The sequence below is a fragment of the Balaenoptera ricei genome, chromosome 4 (genome assembly GCF_028023285.1).
Source record: "Balaenoptera ricei isolate mBalRic1 chromosome 4, mBalRic1.hap2, whole genome shotgun sequence".
Taxonomy (NCBI): Eukaryota; Metazoa; Chordata; class Mammalia; order Artiodactyla; family Balaenopteridae; genus Balaenoptera; species Balaenoptera ricei.
Window position 1 is genome coordinate 101,773,450 of NC_082642.1, and position 16,635 is coordinate 101,790,084.

General features: G+C 36.6%; 1 protein-coding gene across 5 annotated transcripts in view; it reads left to right on the forward strand.

The window, feature by feature from the left end:
* Positions 1-16,635, forward strand: part of CFAP44 (cilia and flagella associated protein 44) — a 121,816-nt gene that overhangs the window by 85,629 nt on the left and 19,552 nt on the right. For 4 of the 5 annotated variants that reach the window (XM_059921131.1, XM_059921133.1, XM_059921132.1 and 1 more), the window contains 4 exons: positions 3,331-3,508; positions 6,081-6,581; positions 12,488-12,691; positions 13,996-14,191. In XM_059921131.1, coding sequence (XP_059777114.1) covers positions 3,331-3,508; positions 6,081-6,581; positions 12,488-12,691; positions 13,996-14,191 — 1,079 coding nt within the window. Of the gene's footprint in view, positions 1-2,741; positions 2,863-3,330; positions 3,509-6,080; positions 6,582-12,487; positions 12,692-13,995; positions 14,192-16,635 lie in introns of those variants that run through there. The other variant, XM_059921136.1, reaches the window with a different exon arrangement.

Genomic DNA, 16,635 nt, shown 5'->3' on the forward strand with positions numbered 1-16,635 from the left:
ATTTTCAAAAAATATTTTGCTGGATTTGATTTGCTAGTAATTTGTTAAGGACTTTTGTATCTTATTAACGAAGAATATTGTTCTCTAGTTTTATTTTTATGCAATGTCTTCTCTGGGTTGTTATCAGGATAACAGTGGTTTCATAAAAAGAGTTGAAGTTTTTCTTTTCTATTTTCTGAAAGACTTTGTTTAGACTTGGTATTATTTCTTCCTTAAATATTTGATAAGATTTATCAGTAAAGCCATCTGGACCTGGAGTATTCTTTGAAGGAAGGTTATAAATTATAAACTCAAAATTTAAATTATTACAGTGCTATTCAGATCTTCCATTTCTTCTTGGGTCAGTTTTGGTAATTTGTGTCTTTCAAGGAATTTGTGCATTTCATCTAGGTTATCAGATTTATTGGCATAATATAGTTCATACAATACTATTCCCTTATTATTATTTTAACTTCTGTAGTATCTGTTGTGTTGTCCTCTTTTATTTTTATTTGTTTTTTTTTTTAGAGATTAGAAGTGGTCCCTGATCAGATTCAGGGCCAGTTGCTTCTCAGAATGTTTGGTGATATTCTTTTTTTTTAAAGTTTAATTAATTAATTAATTTATTTATTTATGGCTGTGTTGGGTCTTCGTTTCTGTGCGAGGGCTTTCTTCTAGTTGTGGCAAGCGGGGGCCACTCTTCATCGCGGTGCGCAGGCCTCTCATCACCGCGGCCTTTCTTGCTGCGGAGCACAGGCTCCAGACGCGCAGGCTCAGTAATTGTGGCTCACGGGCCCAGTTGCTCCGTGGCATGTGGGATCCTCCCAGACCAGGGCTCGAACCTGTGTCCCCTGCATTGGCAGGCAGACTCTCAACCACTGCGCCACCAGGGAAGCCCCTCTTTTATTTTTGGCATAGTTAATTTGTATCTTCTCTCTTTCTTGATCATTCCAGCAAGAGGTTTATCAATTTTATTAATTTTTTTTAAGCAACTAGCTTTTGGTTATAGATTTTAAAAAAAATATTGTTTGTCTGATTTCTATGTCATTGATTTCTGTTCTATATCATTTCCTTCATTCTAGTTTAATTGGGTTTAATTAACTCTTTTTTTTCTTGTTGAGGTTTAACTTTAAGGTGTAAACTTTGATTTTATACTTTTCTTCTAATGTAAGTATTTAAAGTAAAATTTTCCCTCTAAGCCCTGAGCTGCATTCCACTAGTTTTGATATATTTTCATTATTATTCAGTCCAAAATATTTTCTAGTATCCCTTGTGATTTCTTCCTTGACTTGTGGTTTATTTTAAAATGTGCTGTTTAGTTTCCAAATATTTTGAGGTTTTAAAAAATATCTTTCTGTTTGATTTCTAATTTAATTTTTTGTGGTCATAGAAAATAGTCTGTGTGATTTAAATTCTTTTAAATTTATTGGAAATTGTATAGGCCTGCATATAGTCTCTTAGTTAAAGTTCAATGTGTGCTTGAAAAAGAGTGTGTATTCTTGTATTCTTGGGTGTACTGTTCCATACGTGTCAATGAGGACAAGGTGATTGATAATATTGTCTAAATCTTCTGTTTCTCCTACTTTGAAGACATGACTCTTTTGGGGTTTCTACTGAATGTCTTCTACATTTAACAAGGTCTCTCTAGCTGGTGGGATCATAAGCGAGTCCCAGCCATGTGTAAACTATGAGAATTAGTTGTCTTACAGCTTCCCAGTATTTGACTTTCCCCAGATGTTCTTTGTTCACCTTCATGGTGTTTCCCATTACAAGTGTACAAATTAATACTCAGCCAAAAACTCAAGAGAGCCCTATATAGATTTCTTTGTGGAGCTCTGATAATCTTCTCCACAAAATTCTAGCCATTCTGGCCTCTGTGAAATCTGATTTCTGGGATTCCAACCCTACTCCATAGTATAATTTCCTCCATGCAGAGGAAAGACAGTAAGGATTAGGAGACAGTAAGGATTACTTATTTTGTTTCACTTTTCTCAGGAATTACAGTCCTGTGCTGCTTATCATTCAATGTCTGAACATAGTTGTTTTATATATTTTTGTTCAGTTCTAGTTATTTGTAGCATGAGGATAATTATGGGCTGTGTTTCTCTCACATGGCAAGAGCAGAAGTAGTTTGTTTCTTCCTTTCTTTCCTTTCCTTTTTCTCTATCCCTTTCCTTTCATTAAAAATATTAATCTTTCCTTTTAGTGCTGTTATACACAAATGAACTATTGTCAGTTAATACATTAGATGGCATGTGTTTCCTCTGCTATACGTATGTTTGCTTCCCCCTAAAGGGCTGACTGAAGCTATATGCTCATGTTGACTGACAGGCTTCACTTTAAAGAATTAGGTAGGTTAGGGTCTCCCAATGAAGATCCCCTCCAGTGGGGTGCCAACCCATAACATAGCTACCGTAGTATTTCCCAAGCAGAGAGGTCAGTTTCTGTAGAGATTAGTTCTTCAGTTTTAGTTTACGTATAAGGTTGCTACTGCCTTGCATGTGTGTAGATGGGAAAGCCGGGAGGGCTCAACTGGTTCAGGTATTCCTTTTCAATCCTCTAATTAATTTTGCCAAATAATGTCTAGCATTCCATTCCCTGCTCCATACCTGCTCCATCTTTGCTTGGAGCCTCCTAGGAACTCTATCAAGAAGACCCAATCCAATTCTTTTTATAGCCTTCTCCTGGGGGTATCTGGGACTAGAGTTTTCATTGGTCTGGTTTATCCATTAATACAATTTCATCTTCTTTCTGTCTTCTAGAAATGTATCTCCATCACTAGTTTGCTCATGGTTTTCTACCCCATTCTCAGCTTTCCTAGTGATTTACTTCCTTTGACACCCCACAATGCCATTTCCATGGAATGTGGGAAAAGAGAGGGAGGTAAATACATATATACTCGTGCTATCATTTTGAATTATGTGCCTTTTTTTGAAAATGTTATGACAAATGTTATGACAGTCGCTTATGTTTTTTTAAAAACTTTAACATTTTAGTGATTAAAAAAAGAAACAACAACAACAAACCTGTATCCAAAGCGTAATTTCTATTGAGGGAATAAATGACAATGTTGATCTAAATTACTTTGAAGTTAACCAAAGCCTAAGAATGATTCAGATTATTTCAGCACCATCTAGTTGATTATTTTTTATTTATTACTTATTATTTTGCTTGAGCTGCTTTAAAAATAGTCATTAACATAAAAAAAATTCTTGGGCTCTATAGAAAAAGGTAGCACCACAGACTCAGCATTATGCTTTTGCTTCATGATTAAATTTGATTATATGCCTAAAGTAGACAAATTAGAGTTTATTGTTATGTTTATGGCTGAGTTTTCTGTTTTTCTGTTAGGTACAAGAGTAAACCTGATGATGACTATGAAGATCCCAAAGATGTTCAAGCCATCAAAGAGGCCCAGTTGTATATGGGAGACTTCAATTTGAAGACAGCCCCAGACTATAAGATACCTGAACACATGAGAATAAATGCTGCCAAGAAGAAAGAGGAACTGGGATACCTCGACTCTATGGTACTTCCCCATAGCTTTCATGACAATGAGGCACACACCTTGGTTTTGTTTTGTTTTTTTATTGAATTCTGCTGAAACCACCCATTTTGTTAGCTAGTCCATAAAGATACATAGTCATAGAAATTTTGAATTGGAAAAGGCCTTCATGATTATCTAGAATAATGCCCCTTTTTACAAATGAGGAAATTGAGTCCCAAAGATAAGAGATTTATTCATGACTAGTTAACATGGCAGAACCAGCCTTCAAATTAATTACTTGGTTCAATACCAGTTTCATGAGTGAAGGCATTATATTTTATGAACTTTGAATCTCTGAAATTCAAACACATCCTTGTTGGCTATTGTTTTTGGCTGCTGTGGACCACCAAGACTTAGGAAAATAGACCACTGTATTTAGCCTTTGTTTGAAGGACTTCCAAACTATTGCAGGTGACTCAATACTGAACAATTAATATATTCCTTTTTGATTCTCTCTGCATTTCCCCAAACTGCTTCTAATCATCCTGATTTCTCATACCTGTTTTCATCCTAAAGTTTCCTCTCCCTGTCATAGTAATTCCTTGCTTTGAATTGACAAGTGACTTTTCACACTTAGAGGCTCAGAAGGCATCTGAGCTACCATTTTGAGGAGAATTTTGTATACGGCCACCTAGTATGGCTGTGCAGGTTGCCCATTTCAAGGCATCACATTGAAAAGAGTGCCAATCATACCACAGATATAGCATGTTTGAATATTTTATAATTTTCTGACAAATGGAAGTGTAAAGTGTCTTGAGGAAGGAGTGTCTTTTTCTATTTCACCAAAGATGCTGTACATGCCAGCACTACAAAGATCCTGGTATGGCAATTCACAGCCACAAGTAAATTTTCATAGCTCATGCCTATAACTTTCTGATCAAATGGACATTTTGAACATTTTATTAGTGACCGTTTGGATTGTTTTTCTAGCTGTTTGTCTAAGGCAATTCTTGTTTCAACTATCATGTTTCATCCATTGTCATAGAGAAATGTTCTTTTGATCACAATTTGCCAGTCATCCCACCTGAAATTTCATAGTCCAGGTAGAGGTGATGGACAGGTGTGATGTCTTGAATGGAACTTCATTGTACTGAAATCTATTTTATTAAAATGACAGCATTAAATAATGCACAGCACACAATTCTACCAGTCACAAGATCAGAGTTCCTTTCCAATCTCTGCCACTTAATAGTTATATGAACTTGGCTAGTCATGTAAATCTCCCTAAGCCTCAGTTGTATTGTCTGTTTAAAGAAAAAAGGTATTACTACCAATGAACAACAGTAAGACAAGACATGTCTAGTCTTCTTCATAGGGTTAAAGTAATGGTCAAAGTCAATAAACAGTCATTCTTATCATGGTTAAATTCAAAGTCACTGAAAAGTATCAAGCATTTTAGAAGTCGTGTATTATACATTCCTCCCCGCCCCGCCCGCCTCCTCCTCCCCCCCGCCACCTCCCCTGTCCGTGGCTAGTGTTTAGGTGTGTGGTATTTGGAAAATTAGAAAGAGAGGCTTGGTATGTAGATTGGGCTCCTAAAAGAGGTGGGCCTTACAGCCACCAGGCTGGTTTGGGTTTGTTCTCCGCTTAATTCTCGGTCCTCCAGGTACTTCAGAAGTGGTCCCCCACTCACCCAAGGGCTGGATTTTGAGTTTAAACCCTAATGCTTTAAAGGTTTGTTCTTAAGTATGTAAAACATCTCCTCTATTTTGTTACAGTAGATAGTAAATATACAGGTAAGTTTTGTAAGACGACTTGAAGAAATGCCTTTCGATCTTTTATTTTTCTTAACCTGTATATTTATGCAAAGTTACTCTTAACAGCCTTTGGGCCATCTAGTTGCCTAACTGCACACCAGGAGCAGGGTTGCATGTGACTGGAGGCTCTGGTCAGGGCATTTAGGAAACACAGCCTGGAGAGAGAGCTGGCAGTGAGGGAGCAGTGGGCCTGTTTGGCACCTGTGACTGGAGGCAGGGGCATAGCTGGGCTCGGATGAGTGGAGAAGGAACCAAGGAAGAGTCCAGGAACCTCTTAGTGTGACGTGGTACTGGAATTCAGGATCATGACCTTGCCTGCACAAGGAGTAACAGAAAGAATGTGGCCAAAATACAGAATGACAACAGGCTAAAGTGGCCTGAGGTGGGCAACCCTAAGCGAGTCTAAGCCAATAGGATTTGAGTTTTCATCAGGGAAGGACGGTTACTGTGTGTTCCTGACCAAAGAATGGCCTTCCCCTCCCTGGGATCTGGCTGAGTATAGGGCTCAGGAAGGACTTCCATTGAGTGGTGGAAGGAGGATGGGGGAACTCAGCCCTGCAAGCCAGCTGGGGGACACCAGAGGTCACATCCAGACCATCTTCCCCTTATGGAGAGGTGAAATGGGGAAAAGCCTAAAAACTAGAGAAAGTAACTTAGTAGTGAACAGGAATGATCAGATACATTTTTATCTTGAATTTTTGCTAGGCATTCCAGTCAAGGGACAAAAGCAAATTGTATTTCAAGCTGCCCTTTGTGAGCAGGTTGTCATTTTGCTTTCTTCCTGTTCTTTTTATCAGGCCTATGCAAAGAAAATGCACATGAACAAGTGCATTGTCTCTCTTCGAGACCTTAAAGTGGCTGTCATCGAGGAAATACAGTGCCTGGTGCAAGAACTGAAGAACATTCAGTCGACTCTTCATGTATCCAAGCACATCCCCATTCCCCAAATCCCTCAGATATACCCAGAAGAAGTTCCAGAAAAGAGATTTCAGTATGATGAGGAAACCCTCCTAGCTTTTAAGCGACAGCAGATGAAAAATCAGGCTGAAACGGCCCCTCAAGTGGAACAGGCAGTGTCTGCAGGCTCAGCTGGAAGCTTCTTCAGACTCTCTTCTGGAAAGGATGGGGATTTGACGGCACGTGATTCATTGTCTAGATCATCAAAAGCGTCAGTATTCAATCTAGATATTCCAAAGTTCATGGAATTTGAAAGAACAGATCCAACTGAAGTGGAGCTGGAGATTATGAAGAGGGATGAGATTAAACACTTGTACATGCAACAGTATTTGATCAACAGGGTAAGAAATGAGACTGCTTATTTAAAGCTGAAAGAGAGAAGAGCAGGATAATTAAAATTAAATTATAATTTAATTAAAAATAATTAAAATTATTTTTAATTTCTCTACATTAATCTTCCCCAAACCCTGACCAGCCCACAACTCACTGATGGCTTGGCTTTCTCCCCATCCCTGGTCTTCTGAAAATCATTGTGCTCTGCCCAGAACTTTGGAGCTTTTTTCTTTTTGGAAAGCTAAGAATTAAGGGCAAATCCATGTTAATTGGTATCTAACTAAAGTCATGGTAAAGCAGAAGTGATGGCGCAGCCTTCAGATGACGGATAGAGCATAACTAAAAACCTTCCGGTGAAAATGGGGCACCCTCTGCTTTTCACCCCCTGCTCTTTCTCTAATGTGTGATTTGCCCCATTAGTGAGAGTGTTCATGGTAATGACTAGCTCCAGAATTGTTCTGGAGCTGGAATGGCAAATATTTGTATTTGTAGGAAAATCAGGACCAGGCTGGGGCCAGTTGTGTGCAGAAGGTGCTCTGAATATGGAAGGAAAAGTTCCTTTCCTGGATGGAAGTTCCCTCCTGCCAGCCGTATAGAGTCCCCTTCCTCAGTGTGTCTGAAAGCAGCACCTATTACTCCCCAACCTTATTCTTCACCCATTATCTCTACTTCTTCCAGCGCTGTTTTCTCACTCTTCCTGTTTCTCCCCACTTACCACCCCACTTCTGAGTTTCATATCTGTGCTTTTTTCTTTGCTATTTCCTTCTACCTACAATGACTTCTTCCAAAGTTGTCATCATTCAAACCTCAGCTCACTTCCAAACCCTCTCCAGAATCTTCTGCCCACACTGCATACTCTCCTTTCTTCTAAATTCCATTTGCACTTATAATCAGCACCTTAGGTTTTGTACTTATTTTTCTTGCTGTTTTATATGTGTTAGTTTTGTCTTACAAATTATACAATTTTTAATTGAAGTATAATTGATGTACAATATTACATGTTACACATGTATAATATAGTGATCTATAATTTTTAAAGGTTATACTCCATTTGTAGTTATTATAAAATATGCTGTGTTGTACAATATATCATTGTAGCTTATTTTTTTTTAACATCTTTATTGGAGTATAATTGCTTTACAATGGTGTGTTAGTTCATTGTAGCTTATTTTATACATAATAGTTTGTACCTGTTAATCCCCTACCCTTATATTGTTCCTCCCTCCTTCCCTCTCCCCAGTGGTAACCACTAGTTTGTTCTCTATATCTGTGAGTCTGTTTCTTTTTTGTTATATTCACTAGTTTGTTTTATTTTTTTTAGATTCTACATATGACTGCTAACATATAATATTTGTCTTAACCTGGATGACTTATTTCACTACCCAAAATATCCCCCAGGTCGATCCATGTTGTTGCAAATGGCAAATTTTCATTCTTTTTTATGGCTGAGTAATATTCCATTGTATATATGTACCACATCTTTTTCCATTCATCTGTTGATGAACACTTGGGTTGCTTCCATATCTTCGCAATATCTTGTAAATAATGCTGCTATGAACATTGGGGTGCACATATCTTTTTGAATTAGTGTTTTTGGTTTTTCTGGATATATACCCAGGAGTGGAATTGCTGGGTCATACGGTAGTTCTATTTTTAGTTTTTAAAGAAACCTCCCTACTGTTTTCCACAGGGCTACACCAATTTACGTTCCTAACAACAGTGTGTGAGTGTTCCCTTTTCTCCACATTCTCGCCAAAATTTGTTATTTGTGTGTGTGTGTGTGTGTGTGTGTGTGTGTGTTTTAATGATAGCCATTCTGACAGGTGTGAGATGATTATCTCATTGTGGTTTTGATTTGCATTTCCCTAATGATTGGCTATGTAGAGCATCTTTTCATGTTCCTTTTGGCCACCTGCATTTCTTCTTTGGAAAAATGTCTATTCAGGTCTTCTGCCCATTTTTTAATCAGATTGTTTGTTTGTTTGTTTGTTTTGATGTTGAATTGTATCAGCTGTTTATATATGTTGGATATTAACCCCTTGTCAGTCATATCACTTGCCAATATTTTCTCCCATTCAGCAGGTTGTCTTTTCATTTTGTTGATGGTTTCCTTTGCTGTCTGAAAGCTTTTAAGTTTAATTAGGTCCCATTTGTTTATTTTTGCTTTTGTTTGCTTTAGGAGACAGATCCAAAAAAATATTGCTACGATTTATGTCAAAGTATGTTCTGCTTATGTTTTCCTCCAGGAATTTTATGGTTTCCCAGCCTTACATTTAGGTCTTTAATCCATTTTGAGTTTATTTTTGTGTATGGTGTTAGAGGATGTTCTAAGTTTATTCTTTTACATGTAGCTGTCCTGTTTTTCCAGAACCACTTATTGAAGGGACTGTCTTTTCTCCATTGTATATTTTTGCCTCCTATGTCATAGATTAATTGACCATAGGTGCATGAGTTTATTTCTGGGCTCTCTATTCTGTTTCACTGATTGATGTGTCTGTTTTTGTGCCAGTATCCTACTGTTTTGATCATTGTAGCTTTGTAGTATGGTCTTGAAGTCAAGGAGCATAATTCCTCCAGCTCCGTTTTTCTTACTTGAGATTATTTTGTCTATTTGAGGTCTTTTGTGTTTTCACACAGAAATTTTTTTGTTCTAGTTCTGTGAAAAATGCTATTGGTATTTTGATAGGGATTGCATTGAATCTATAGATTGCCTTGGGTAGTAGGGTAATTTTAACAATATTGATTCTTCCAATCCAAGAACACAGTATATCTTGCCATCTGTTTGTGTGATCTTCAATTTCTTCTATGAGTTTCTTATAGTTTTCCAAGTATAGGTCTTTTACCTCCCTAGGTAGATTTATTTCTAGGTATTTTATTCTTTTTGATGTGATGGTAAATGGGATTGTTTCCTTAATTTCTATTTCTGCTAGTTCCTTGTTAGTGTATAGAAATGAAACAGATTTCTGTATATTAATTTTGTATCCTGCAACTTTACTAAATTCATTGATGAGCTCTAGTAGTTTTCTGGTGGTGTCTTTAGGATTTTCTATGCATAGTATCATGTCATCTGCAAACAAGGACAGTTTTGCTTCTTCTTTTCCAATTTGGATTCCTTTTATTTCTTTTTCTTGTCTGATTGCTGTGGGTAGGACTTCCAATAATATGTGGAATAAAAGTGGCAAGAGTGGACATCCTTGTCCTCTTCCTGATCTTAGAGGAAATGCTTTTAGCTTTTCACCTTTAACACATTTTTGACCAGAGGCATATTATGGCCACAGGCATTAGTTTCTGCAAAAATCCCCCAGTCAATAATGTGTTAGCTATGGGTTTGTCATATATGGCCTTTATTATGTTGAGGTATGTTCCCTCTACGCTCACTTTCTGGAGAGTTTTTATCGTAAATGGATGTTGAATTTTGTCAAAAGCTTTTTTACATCTATTGAGATAATCATGTTTTTTATTTTTCAATCTGTTAATGTGGTGTATCACATTGATTTGTGGATATTGAATTATCCTTGCATCCTTGGAATAAATCCCACTTGATCATACTGTATGATTATTTAATGTATTGTTGGAATCAGTTTGCTAATATTTTGTTAAGGACTTTTGCATGTATGTTCATCAGTGATATTGGCCTGTAATGTTCTTTTTTGTGTGATATCTTTGCCTGGTTTTGGTATCAGGGTGATACTGGACTCATAGAATGAGTTTGGAAGTGTTCCTTCCTCTGCAATTTTTTTGGAATAGTTTTAGGAGGATAACTGTTAACACTTCTCTAAATGTTTGGTAGAATTCATCTGTGAAGCTCTGTGGTCCTGGACTTTTGTTTGTTGAGAGTTTTTAAAATCACTGATTCAATTTCAGTACTGGTAATTGGTCTGTTCATATTTTCTATTTCTCCCTGGTTTTGTTTTGGGAGATTGTACATTTCTAAGAATGTACATTTCTAAGAATTTGTCCATTTCTTCTAGGTTGTCCATTTTGTTGTTATATAGCTGTTAGTAGTAGTCTCCTATGACCTTTTGTATTTCTGTGGTGTCAATTTTAACTTCCCTTTTTCATTTCTGATTTTATTCGTTTGGGCTCTCTCCCTTTTTTTCTTGGTGAGTTTGAATAAAGGTTTATCAATTTTGTTTATCTTTTCAAAGAACCAGCTTTAGTTTCATTGATTTTTTTTCTATTTTTTTAGTCTCTGTTTCATTAGATTATACAATTCTAGGATTCCCCTGAAGTGTCTAGGACAATGCCAGACATATAGTAGATATTCAGTAAAAAGTTTTGATTGATTTAATTTTAACTAATTATTAATTTAACAAATGTTTATTGGACATTCTATGTGCAGAAACAGTGCTAGCTAGGTAGTAGGGATGAAACAATTGTCAAGTCATACATGTTCTCTATCCTATAAAGCTTACAGGCTATGAGGGGTAGTGAGAATAAAGCAAGCATAACCCTTACAACCTTGGATACCTATGTGGTATAGTTGCAGAATGGTGTTGCACTGAAGAAAACATAGTGCTTTCTCCAAAGAAATTTAAAAATAATTCAAATTTGTTGAACAAGCATTAAAGTGGAACCTACTTAGTCTACAGTCATACATTAAAAGTTTAATTTTTCTTCTCCTTGGTTTGTTGGGTTTTTTTGTTTTTGTCTTTTAGCTCTCTGAAATTCCCCAGCAGTTTCACAGACCCAAACCCACAGATATCTTCCTCTTTCTCAACCCCAGGCTGAGCCCTCACTCATTATAGGCATTTGATAGTCGAGGCTCCCCATTCAAGTACAGCCTAATGAAAAACATGAAATGGTTTGTCTTTTTCCTGTTATACTAGTTTCATTGGGAGAATCAGCCCTTTGGGCTCTCTGTTGATCTCTTCATCTCCTTTGGGATGGGGCAAGGGAGATGCTGTGTCAAAATCAAAGTAAAACTGAGGATTTAAAATCATTTGAAATCGCAGTGGAATACAGTCTAGACCAGGACATGAGATATTTGGGTTCTTTTTTTTTTTTTTTAATTAATTAATTATTTTTATTTTTATTTTTGGCTGTGTTGGGTCTTCGTTTCTGTACGAGGGCTTTCTCTAGTTGAGGCAAGCAGGGGCCACTCTTCATTGTGGTGCGCAGGCCTCTCACTATCGCGGCCTCTCTTGTTGCGGAGCACAGGCTCCAGACGCACAGGCTCTGTAGTTGTGGCTCACGGGCCTAGTTGCTCTGCGGCATGTGGGATCTTCCCAGACCAGGGCTCAAACCCGTGTTCCCTACATTGGCAGGCAGATTCTCAACCACTGCGCCACCAGGGAAGCCCGATATTTGGGTTCTTATCCAAGCTCTGTAACAAATTTGATCTCAGGGAAGTCACTTTTAGTCTCAATTTCTTCATCTGTAAATAAACCAAGAAGATTGAACAGGTTTCTTGTGGCTCCACAATTATATTTATCTATTTAAAAATATTTACTGTTCTGTAGATTTGAAACTTTTCAAAATAAGAAGGTGAGGAAAATATTTTTTTAGTGCTTACTGTGTGAAGGGCAGTGTAGAGATACCATGGGGATAGAGTGGAGACAGACACAATACTACCCACAAAGAGCTCACAGTCTCCAATTTAAACCAGCAAGAAGGACATTCTTGATCAATGGCTTAATCAATAGTGAAGAAACAGCTCGAAGGACTGCAGTTACAGAATTCCTACCACTTAATAAACCAGTTCATCAATGGTATTAAATGTACATAAATTAAATTATGTGACTGTATACACACCCGTGTGCCCCACCCACCCACCCTTGTAATTCTCCATCCATAATAAGGGCATAATAAGAAAATGCTTTTACCCAAACAAATCAGTATTGTTGGATAGTTTTTAAAATGCATGTACCTATTTTAAACTTCTAACATACCCTCAAATCTTTTTCCACCTCAGATCAAAGAACTGATTGTCACTTTTGATGCAGAACTCCGTCTCCTGAGACATCAGAAACTGAAACTAGATACTCAGATGAAATTATCTGACCTGCACCATGTCACATTATTTCAAGAAATGCTTCTCCTGAAGAATTTTGAGAAACAGGAGAACATACTTCAAGAGCGTGTTAATTCATTAGACAAAGAGGAACAGGACATGCAAGTATGAATGGGCAGAAGAGTGCTAGCTGGCTACAGCCTTAGTTATGGAGGGGACTTGATTCTTCTTTTCTTTTTTCTTCTCAACTTAATTTCCCCCCTTGTTCTAGTCCACATCTCTTTCTTGTCTTCTCTTCCTCCTCCTTTTCCCCATTATTCCTGTTTGCTCTCTGTTTTTGGTAGCCGTGCTCAGGGAGAAGTGAATCATACTTTTTAATGAATTTGATCTGATATTTTGTAAGGTAGGAGAATAAATTTTTCAAAAGTGACCCTTATGTTTAGTTTACCTATGGATTTCAAAATTAAAAGTCTGTTTTTGTTGTCAGTAGCTATCATGTGAAGTTGAGTTTTGATTATATATTATCCTTATGAATGAACATACTTGGAAAAGAAGTTGGTAAATTTCTTAAATATTATAGCTAGTTTCAGAGTAATAAATAATTGAATAGCACAGGAAATTAAGGTTATTTGTTACATATATGTTAAATTTAAAGAGATTAATTAGACCATCTATCTTTGTCTTAAAAGAAGAAGGATTATATTAGATAATACATACTCAGTAGTGACGTCAGTTTTTAGGTATATCAGCTTCACTAAGAGCGGATGTGCCTTTTTGTTTTAGTTATCTTGTATTGATATGAAAAAAAACTTTTTGAGACCACACATGGAAAAATACTAGCTGATATCCACATATCAGTAAAAATTTCAATTTACTTAATTTAATTTCTTTTTTTTTAATTTTTTTATTTTTATTTTTTTTATTTTTTATTTTTTATTTTTTTGGGGGGGGCTGTGTTAGGTCTTCATTTCAGTGCGAGGGCTTCCTCTAGCTGCGGCAAGTGGGGGCCACTCTTCATTGCGGTGCGTGGGCCTCTCACTATCGTGGCCTCTCATGTTGTGGAGCACAGGCTCCAGACGCGCAGGCTCAGCAGTTGTGGCTCACGGGCCCAGTTGCTCCGTGTCATGTGGGATCTTCCCAGACCAGGGCTTGAACCCGTGTCCCCTGCATTAGCAGGCAGACTCTCAACCACTGTGCCACCAGGGAAGCCCTAATTTAATTTCTTGAGGAAGTTAAACGTCAAAGAATCGGTCTTATCTGATTCTGAACTTAACTGATTTTTATAAAAGAATTATAAAATTTTAATCAAATAAATGAATGACTGCATTCAGAAACGTCAGAAATGTAAACTTCTATTAAGAAGCTTAAAAAATGTTTGTAGGCTGTAACCTTACATTGTAATGCACATTGTTCTCTGAACCTGGTTTATCAGAAATATTTATCATTTGTTCTTGTTTTTTTTCATTTAGTGGAAAATAAATGAAAATCTTAAAGAGATGGAAGAGAAAAAGAATGAAGTCGCCAAGGTCCAGGACCAAGAAAAGGCACTCTATGCTGGTTTCCAAGCAGCCCTTGGAGAAAACAATAAATTTGCTAACTTCCTCATGAAGGTACTAAAGAAGAGGATTAAGCGGGTGAAGAAAAAGGAGGTTGAAGGAGATGCTGGTTTGTATTTCTTTTTACATATGATCCTATTTTTTTCTCATTAGCATGAAATAGAGAAATAACTAAGGGACATAGTACACCCTTTTATTTCACTACAACATAGACAATGTAGAGGCACTATGGGGTTACAGAGGAGAGGATATAAACCTTTAGGTCTCTAACCATCTGGATTGTGTGTGTGTGTGTTTGTGTGTGTGTATCTGGTATAAGATATCATAGGATAGTTTCATTTAACAAGCACATCTTTTCATATGTTTATTTGCCACCTGTATGTCTTTGGTAAAATGTCTCTTCATGTCTTTTGCCCATGTTTGAATAGGATTGTTTGCTTTGGTACTGTTGAGTTTTGAGAGTTCTTTACATATTACACCTACTAGTCCTTTGTCAGATATGTGGTTTGCAAATATTTCCTCCTGGTCTATAGCTTGTCTTTTCATTCCCTTAACAGAGTTTGCAGAGCAATAGTTTTGAATTTTGTCAATGTCCAATTTGTCAATTTTTCCCTTAAAATTTTTTTTCTTCTTTTAAATTGAAGTATAATTGATTTACAATGTTGTGTTAATTTGTGCTGTACAGCAAAGTGACTCAGTTATACACATATATACACTCTTTTTTTATATTCTTTTCCATTATGGTTTATCGTAGGATACTGAATATCATTCCCTGTGCTATACAGTAGGACCTTGTTGTTTATCCGTTCCATATATAATAGCTTACATCTACTAACCCCAACCTCCCACTCCATCTCGCCCCCAACCCCCTCTCTCTGGGCAACTACAAGTCTGTTCTCTATGTCTGTGAGTCTATTTCTGTTTCGTAGGTAGGTTCATTTGTGTCATATTGTAGATTCCACATGTAAGTGATAGCATATGGTATTTGTCTTTCTCTTTCTGAGTTCACTTAGTATGATCATCTCTAGTTGCATCCATGTTGCTGCAGATGGCATTATTTCATTCTTTTTTATGGCTGAGTAGTATTCCGTTGTATATATGTACCACATCTCCTTATTCCATTCATCTGTTGATGGACATTTAGGTTGTTTCCATGTCTTGGCTATTGTGAATAGTGCTGCTATAAACATAGGGGTGCATGTATCTTTCTGGATTAGAGTTTTGTCTGAATATATGCCCAGGAGTGGGATTGCCAGATCATATGGTAATTCTATTTTTAGTTTTCTGAGGAACCGCCATACTATTCTCATAGTGGCTGTTCCAACTTACATTCCCACCAAGAGTGTAAGAGAGTTCCCTTTTCTCCACACCCTTTCCAGCATTTGTTATTTATACAGTTTTAATGATGGCCATTCTGACTGGTATGAGGTGATACCTCATTGTAGTTTTGATTTGCATTTCTCTAATAATTAGTGATGTTGAGCATCTTTTCATGTGCCTATTGGCGGTTTGTATTTCTTCTTTGGAGAAATGTCTATTTAGGTCTTCTGCCCATTTTTTGATTGGGTTATTTTTTGTTGTTGAATTGTATGAGCTGTTTGTATGTCTTGAGTTTTCCCCTTTTTGGATCTTGTTATGGTGTCAAGTCTGAGAACTCTTTGCCTAGCCCTAGGTCCCAAAGATTTTCTCCTATTTTTTTCTAGAAGTTTTATCAATTTACATTTTACATTTAAGTCTGTGATCCATTTGGAGTTAATTTTTGTATAAGATGTGAGACTTTGCTCAAGGTTTTTTTTCTCCTAGGAATCTCCAATTGTTTTAGCACCATTTGTTGAAAAAGCTGTCTCTCTTCCATTGAATTGCTTTTGATCTTTGTCAAAAATCATTTGGGCCTATTTGTGTGGTTCTATATCTGGGTTTTCTGTTCTCTTCTATTGATGTATGTGTCTATCTCTCCACCAATACTATAGTCTTGATTATAGCAGCTATTGAGTTCTGAAATCAGGTAGACTAACTTCTCCCAGTTTATTCTTTTTTTTCAAAATTGTTTTAGCTATTCCAGCTCCTATATATTTCCATATTTTAGAATTTTTTTTTCTCAACCTACAAAAGATCTTGTTGGAATTTTGATAGCAATTGTGTTAAACTTCTATATCAATCTGGGGAGAATTTGCATCTTTACTGTGTTGAGTCTTCCAATGAATGAACATAGTATGTATTTATGTAAAGCTTTGATTTGTCATCAGCATCGTGTTTTCAACATACAATTCAAGTTCATGTTTTGTTAGATTTACACCAAAGCATTTCCCTTTTTTTTGAGTAATTTTAAAAGGTATTTTGCTTTTAATCTTGGTGTCCACATATTCATACTAGTATATAGAAATATAATTGCTTTTTAGATGTTTATCTTATATCTTATAATCTCGCTTATTAGTTTTAGGGTTTTTTTTGTTTTTAAATTTATTTATTTATTTTATTTATTTATTTTTGGCTGCATTGGGTCTTCCTTGCTGCGTGTGTGCTTTCTCCAGTTGTGGTGAGCGGGGGCTACTC